The 8,048-nt window shown below is 39.3% G+C and overlaps 1 protein-coding gene across 4 annotated transcripts; it reads left to right on the top strand.

Moving 5' to 3' along the window:
- Positions 1 to 7,785, top strand: srsf11 (serine and arginine rich splicing factor 11). 4 transcript variants are annotated; one of them, XM_061033700.1, is made up of 12 exons: positions 1 to 356; positions 1,486 to 1,619; positions 4,408 to 4,517; positions 4,734 to 4,823; positions 4,915 to 4,961; positions 5,068 to 5,201; positions 5,432 to 5,513; positions 5,652 to 5,765; positions 5,941 to 6,030; positions 6,139 to 6,210; positions 6,294 to 6,471; positions 6,990 to 7,785. In XM_061033700.1, the coding sequence occupies exons 1-12, from the start codon at positions 235 to 237 to the stop codon at positions 7,194 to 7,196; spliced, it is 1,380 nt and encodes a 459-aa protein (XP_060889683.1). In that variant the 5' UTR covers positions 1 to 234; the 3' UTR covers positions 7,197 to 7,785. The 4 variants fall into 4 exon arrangements, with proteins under 4 accessions (XP_060889683.1, XP_060889686.1, XP_060889685.1 ...); XM_061033703.1 differs by lacking the exon at positions 1 to 356 and adding an exon at positions 4,032 to 4,151 and having other exon boundaries at positions 1,483 to 1,619; XM_061033702.1 differs by lacking the exon at positions 1 to 356 and having other exon boundaries at positions 1,868 to 4,517.
- Positions 7,786 to 8,048: the final 263 nt, after the last annotated feature.

Genomic DNA, 8,048 nt, shown 5'->3' with positions numbered 1-8,048 from the left:
AGCATCCCTGCCTCGCGACATTTTCAGCAGCGGTATTGTTGCTGTCGGCTCACGGTCGTTGTCGTTTCGTCCGCAGCACATATTTACTACCTTCTATCGAAAGGGAAAGATGCTCTCCTCTGTATTCGCCTAATGGTTTTTTTCCTATTAAAGATTATCGGAACCCTCTTTTTGTATTAAATTCAGGCGCGTTGCTGGCGTAAAGCTAGCTAGCTTGATTAGCAGTCGCGAAAAATGAATTCCAACACGCACGTCATTCAGGTGACAAATGTCTCCCCGAGCACAACGTCCGAGCAAATGAGGACATTGTTTGGATTCCTTGGAAACATAGAAGAGCTCAAGCTGTTTCCACCTGAGTGAGTATTGTGAAATAAAATATTATCTAGTTAAAGCTGCACTCCCCTCTAGGCCTGTAGTGTCGAGTAGGCCTCACTACAAGGCATGCTAATGCTAATGTTCGCCCGCGCCAAGTGAACGCAGACGCGGTCACTCCCCTGACGTCACCGCAGAAAACACGCTGAATTTATTTTAATGTTTTCTCTACGTGTGAGTGATTCAGCACAGATTTGTGTCAACGCCGGGATATAGTTGAACTCTTAACTTTGAACATGATGATAGTGAACGAATCGGCAATAAATTGAATATTCGTCCATGAATTGAATCAGAATATAAGTAAAATAATTATATAAAATGAATCTAAAACTTTTCATTTTATGCTTTTTTAACTGCATGTGTTTTCTCCTCCTGTTTGAATTTTTTTTTTAAATTGAGATGTAAAATCATGCCTTAATTTTTTTAACTTCATTTAAACGGAATATTTTTTATTTTTCTATTTTTGTGATTAATGTCGTCACGTTTATTGTCGTAAATTGTCGTAAGGTCAAATGATTGACGATCTAAAAAAAAATGGCAACCTTAGATTTGTCATCCACAGCATTTTCTTGGTGTATTAAATGCTGTCTACAAATAGTAAACATATCAGAGCAATGGCTTCCTGTTGGGTAACCCCTGGGTTCCCTGTAGGACACGTGGGATGTTGTTACACATCAAGTAATTTGATAATGAGCACAGTAGGAAATAATTGTTCTCTGCTTTGTATTTTCCTCAACTGAAATACACCTGGCTTCTGAGCAGGTAGGAAATGTGAAGACTGCAACAACAACCACAACCTAGTAACTATTTAATCACAATTTCAATCCCAGGCAACAAGTAGTAAAACATTAAGTTTCAAAGCATGACTGATTGAGAGTGTTCTTTTATTCTCAAGAACCTGTCAAGAAAAACTGGAAAAACATTAACATTATATTCTTGGATAAGTTGTAAGTCCAAATGGAGGGTAAAACATCATAGACTGGACAAGATACTATATCATAATCCTCTTTTAACTCAGTTGTCCCTGGGGGCAAAAAACTAGTCGTTTTGAAGAAGGCATGTTGGGTCTCTTTGTTTGTATTCTTTGCACAACATGTCTGTATTTTTTTCCAGTGACTCTCCCTTGCCTGTGACTTCACGTGTCTGTTTTGTAAAGTTCCATGAGTCTGAGTCGGTGGGAGTATCCCAACACCTGACGAACACCGTCTTCGTGGACAGAGCCTTGATTGTGGTCCCTTTTGCTGAAGGTGGGTATCTGTTTTATCTTTGTTGCTGTCTGATGACTATCTCTGAACATACATCTCATTGTCTAGATTATTTAAATCAAAATGCCAATGTGAGCCATTGTGAGTTTTTTCAGACCAAGCAATATTTGCTAAGCTTTTCAGTGCTTGGCAGTTCTAGGTATGTAAAAGGGAAAATGTACATTTGTGTCCATGTCTTAAAATCTAGCTGTAAACCTCTCTCTCTGTTATTTGTGTTGTGGTTTTCATAGTGGACAAGTCATTTGCAGAGAGCCCCTTCCTTGCTGGCTGAAAGTGGTCCTCTGCTGCCATCAGAAAAAAAATATGGCACCAGGCTCGCAAGCCCCACTTCTCTTGTTCTGCAGTAAAATATTAACTCTTTATTTTTTTTCTCTCTGTTCAAGGCATCATTTCTTTACAAAAAAAGTAGCCACACAACTCTTAAGCCAAATACAGGGGGTTGGGAAGAGGGTGCAGGGCAACTTAAGTCCTTACATGTTTAAAGGATTTAAAAAAAAAAAAAAAAAAGTATGCTGATTAGTAGCCACACCCAGCAAGGGATGCCCCGAGCAGATCTGCTCAAGACTGAGCAATTATTTATTTATTTATTTATGGTAAATCAATTAGTATCCACTCCAAATTGAGCAACTTCTGATCTTCTGTTTATATTTTTGAACTCTGGGTGCACCAGTTTTGAAAGTATTCCGTTATGCCTGAAACATTTAATGTATAAAATGCATCTCTATTCATGATATCGACACTAATGGCATGCATTAAAGAGAGACAATGATTTTAGCAGCTTTTTGTAGAACTTTTGCATATCTCCTATACCTCTTGAACTTGTACTGTTTATGTTTCATGGCAAATAGGTGGATCATTTTGCTCCACAACAGGTCAACACTGAGGTTCATTTGGATTTTGATATTTTGTGCATCAGTGTAAGACACCATTAAAGACCCTGCACATACACACTGGTGTTTTCAGTTAGTGGCTGATTACATTTGTTTTTAGGTTCAAATAGGATGGGATTCTGTGGGAGTTTCTTACACCAACAAACTCCAGTTGTAAGTTGCCCCTACTTATCAGGTGCTTCAGGTAGCAGAATTAAGCACAGTCTTGCTGGTCCGCAAGCTTCTCAGGAGAAGTGTAATCAGCCAAGTGAGTGAAAACACTGGCACAGGTGTAATGTGGCTGTTTGGGTTCTCTGTTTATTTTATGCGGAGCTGTTCAGTAAACATACCCCAAATTCATACCTTATTATCGAGTCTAATGTTGGCATGAAGAATGATTTGCGTAACTTGCATCTCAAAGGAAAATATAAATATAAGATTAGAGCTCAGATCCAGAAGATACCTGTTCGGGACATCCCAACACCAAGCACAAAGCATGCAGGATAGATGAACTAATCGGCTGTGCATGCTAGAGTAGACGTGAAGGTGTGTGCCATCATCTACAGTTTCACTAAGCAGATGTGTTGAAAGTTAATTAGCAAATAATTTGGCTATTATGATTAGCACCTAAACTGACTTTGGCTTTGACCTGCTTCATGTGCCAAAGCCTTGTTTCATTTTACACTGTGCATCTGTAATTCCAAATTGTCACTAACACACAAGAGATAATGTAGTTTTAAGCCTCTGCTTGATGTTGCAGTAAAATATGCTTTTATTGACCCTCTCCACACATGACTCTGAAAGAGTTGAGTGACTCTCACGTTTAACAGTGGTGTTTCTTTTGTTGTTGTGTTTTACAGTTCTTTTTCCTGGTTCAGCCAGCCCTATATACCAGGCCCTGCTGAAAATGCCACCAACAGTTTTGTCTTCTGCAGCCTTATCCTGTTTCTCAAGTGTCCTTTCTGTTGTGTGTGTGTGTGTGTGTGTGTGTGTGTGCGTGTGCGCGCGCGCATGTGTGTGTGTCTCTCTCTCCCTCTCTCTCTCCCCCTTTTTTTAAAATGTAAAAAATGAGATTACATAATTAGCCTGTTTTCAGATTGCACAGCCATGGAAGATCATCTTTATAAGATTTTCCCTTTGATTATACTGTTTGGTTTTCCTTCAGCTTTGGGCACATTTTTATTGTATTATCACAGCTTTTGCTTGCAATAGCATTAACATGTCTAGTTCAGTTTATCTTTGACATTGTTTAGTGTTTTCAGTGATTAACTATTGGTTAAACTCTAGCAATACAGTAGCTTCTTAGCTGTACCTATTTCTGGTTGCAAAGTAAGTTATTTGTTTTTTTTGTGGTGGGATTGTACACGGTAACCACCGACAATAGCCCAGAAAAGGTAATATGACCAAACCTTTTCTGTTTACTTTTTGTATTGGTAATGGTAAGTGATGTTGAAATGTACCATTGTGTCTACACCCAAATCATGAACTTGTTTTCTGTATCTCAATGTTTTTGTGTGCTTTATAGCGAAGCAGCCGGCGCGAGTCGCTTGTTCATAAAACATCTAATGAAAGTTGAGAGCACATCCCACGGGACAACTGGCTGTGCTTGCTTACGTTTGGTTCATGACTTAAAAAACAAGTACAGGTGATAAAATCTTGGCAGTGTTGACCACAGTGTGTATTGTGACTTTTAAACTCATAGATGCTAATCCTACAATCAATCATACTTACACAAAAAAAAGTCAGGGATCAAGATTTACAGACAAGACAAACAGTGGATTTTTGACTATTTTTTTTTTTTACTTCAGAGTAGTAAGACTGAGGTGGCTTGTCTGCAAGTCTTGTCTGAGTGTTGATCAATGTTTGCTCGGGGTTTGTACTGAAATGTTGTCTCTCTCCAGGAGTCATTCCTGATGAATCTAAAGCTATGTCCCTGCTGGCTCCAGCCAATGCCGTGGCAGGAATGATGCCTGGGGGAGGCCTTCTTCCAACACCCAATCCTCTTGCAACAGTGAGTTTTATACCATGTCTCCCTGAGAGTTCAGTTTCAGTGATGATGCTTTATACACATCATGTGTACAATTAATACACTATTATTATTGATGAATTATAATACATCAATAAATACATTAAGGTAAGATTCAGGCTCGCATTACCTGAATACCTGAAAAATATTTTCGACACTAGCTCTGCAGAGTATCCTGAATGTTTGTGTCTGTTACTCCAGATGGGAGGGACACCGTTCGGAGGTCTTGGAGCTCCAAACATGGAGCAAATGGCTGCCATGGGAATGCAAGGACCTAATATGAATCCCCAGGTGAGCACTAAACCAGTCATTTTCAGAATCAAGATGGTTAATAATTGACAAATTGTAATAGTAATTAAACTTGTCTTCCTTATATTTTAAGGCTCTTTCTGCAGACTTCCTGAAGCTCATGCAGTCCATGGACCCCAAGTAAGAAACATTACACACTTGGATTCATGTTTTCCATCCAGTGAGCCTCATGGTGTGGTTTTTTTTGTTGTTGTAGAAAACTCTAAATAATTAATTGCACTTGCAGACTGAATCCATTAGCGGCCGGACTGAACTTGAATCCAGGGCTGAAGAATGATGCTTCCAATAAGGAGATTGAAGAGGCCATGAAGAGAGTCAGAGAGGCCCAATCTCTCATTTCTGCAGCTATTGAACCAGGAAGTGAGTTCTCTTGTTTCTTCTCTTATCAGTACAGCATGCACAGTCTGCTATGCTGCTTCAGTATAATGTTCTCGATGTAGACCAGAGACTTTTAGTTTTTATAGATCATTGTGATGACTGTAAACTGTAATTTCTCCTTTTTCATTTTGCTGGAATATTTGTTCCCCTCTAGGATCATTCAGTATTTTGTACCTCCATTGAGATTAACTGTATGTCATTGTTTTTTGCAGATAAGAAAGATGACAAACGGAAACATTCCCGCTCCAGGTCAAGGTCACGGCGCAGGCGGACTAGATCTCGCTCAAGACACAGGTAAAGACTCCAACCAGACAATTTCTCTTGTGGGCTAGACATAAACGATGTGATCAGAGAATAATGGCCCTTGGTGTCTACACAAACAGAAATCAACATTTGTTTTATTTTACAATGTTGTGCTTCTTGATTTGGCAGACGATCAAAGAGCAGGTCTCGGCGGAGGTCCCATTCTAGGAGTAGGAGGAGGTCAAAGAGCCCACGAAGGAGGAGGTCCCACTCCCGGGAAAGAGGCCGCCGCAGCAGATCAAGGTTAATCAACCACACATGTTGACTACTGTTGCATAATTTGAGGTGTAGTTCGGGCTGGTTTTCTGTCACGGAAGCTGTTGTTTTGGGTTTTTTTGTTGATAAAACAAAGTTTCCTTATTTGTCCTTCTTTGGGTTACTGCTTGCTAATGTTGTTGATCCTTGTGTAATTTTTTAGGGACAGGAGAAAGGAGGAAAAGTCTAAAAAGAGGTCTAAGACACCCCCCAAGAGCTACAGCAGCGCCAGGAGGTCTCGAAGCATTAATCGGTAAGTGTATTCAGAACAGTAAATGGCAGCAGTCCATATTTAGTGAAATGACTGCAGTTACAAACGTTTGCATTAGTATTTCTGATTTCTTATAACTTCGTGTCCCAGAAGGCACAGGCGAAGCCGCACTGCATCTCGATCCCCTAAGAGGAGGGTGTCCAGGTCTCCATCACCCAGGCGGTGAGTTGTCGGTTGCATTTACACTCAATTAATGAGATACATCTGAAATTGGAAACTAAAAAAATGTCTTCTTTTTTTTGCAGACATAAGAAGGAGAAAAAGAAGGACAAGGAACGTGAAAAGGACCGGGACAGAGAAAGGAGGGAGGACAGGGACCGGAGCCGAGATGAAAGAGAACGCTCCACTAGTAAGAAGAAGAAAAGCAAAGACAAGGAACGAGACCGGGACCGCAAATCAGATAGTGAGAAAGGAGATGTTAAGGTATGTTTGAAACTTAAAATTTTCTATTTAAAGTATTGGTTTTCTTTCATATCGACTTCTTCACTGGATTTATATCCATGATCTTTTGTACATTTGTTGTCATCATCATTATTACTATTATTATTTTGAGAAAGGCAGGCAAAGATACTTTCGTTGTATCTATATTTTAAGTTTAATTTTTTTGAGGAAAATAAGGTCATAAATGCCCAAACCATTCTTGTGAAGTTCCTGTATTAATACAATTTAGAGCTATACATCTGAAGGTGTATTTCCATGATTCTATGATCAATTGGTCATCATTTATAAGCATGCAAGAGTTCATGGTTATAGACATGGGCATCAGACCTCCACAGAAAGGAACATATTGGTGTACAGGAACGATGTCGCTGAATATGTTCAGGAAAACAATCTCTAGAAACGAGTGGGAACCCATAAGTTGTAACATGCAATTATGTTTGTGAAAATTAACATTTACAACATATGCCTTTTTTGTTAACACTAGCAAATTGTCTCATTAGGTGACTCGCGATTATGATGAAGAGGAGCAAGGTTACGACAGCGAAAAAGAAGTGGAGGAGGATGATGACGAGAGGAAGAGCGACTCTGATTCTGCCTCATCCCCAAAAGGCCAGGAAGAGATGGAGAGATCTGAGGGACAAATCCCCAAAAAGTCCAAGCTGAATGGAGATGATCACCATCAGGAAGATATGGAAATGAGCGACTAAGAACATCCTGAATCTGATTGTGTTATCCTCCCACTGTCCCCTTTTTTATATTTTTAATATAGGTCACATGTCTGTGCCTGATCTCAAGAAGTATAAAAGATGTGTTGTCTTAAATGTATAAGCATTTGGGGTGTTTGTAGAAGGAAGAAAGTCAAATTTTGTATAAATAAAAAATAGACTTAAGATTTGATTAACATGAGACGTGGTTTTAAATTGTCAGTACTGTACTTTTTTAAGACCCTTATTATTATTTTTGTTGCCTTTGTGTTCAAACTTCGTCCACCTACTGTAGAAAATACACAGAATTATTCAGTAAAATGTTGTCTCTAAATATTTTACAAGTCAACACTGAGTCCTTTCCTTCCTCAGGCTGTAAGTAACTCTTCACCCAGCACCAACTTTGTGTCAAGTTTTTGGTTCGGCTGAATTTTTGCTTTAAGTGCAACACACCCGGTCCTGTTCAGCAGGCCTTCCTATTTACACCCCTATGTAAGTGTACAATGTAGATTGAAACGTGTTGTTGCAATGAAATACTTTGTCTGCATTAGGTTTTCCAAAGGAGACTAATAAAAAAATGGTGAAAATGTCAGCTTGTGTTATTTAAAGAGATTTGAAACAAATACTTGGACAATATTGTGATTCGTTGTCACTTCCTGGAGTCTACACCAGTTGCCTGGCAACCACACAGGGAAAGGCAAGTTGCTTTGACCTTAGTGTGAATTCTAACAAACATCCTGTTACTTTTTATTCATAAGCATGACAATATGGGTTGGTAGAGGGAAGTTGGTTACCATTGCACAAAGTGTTGAAGCTGAATTAAGCTGAGTGGTCGCTTTAGCTAAATATCCAAGT

This window comes from Labrus mixtus, chromosome 3, assembly GCF_963584025.1.
Source record: "Labrus mixtus chromosome 3, fLabMix1.1, whole genome shotgun sequence".
Taxonomy (NCBI): Eukaryota; Metazoa; Chordata; class Actinopteri; order Labriformes; family Labridae; genus Labrus; species Labrus mixtus.
This window is presented reverse-complemented; position numbering and strand designations above follow the sequence as displayed.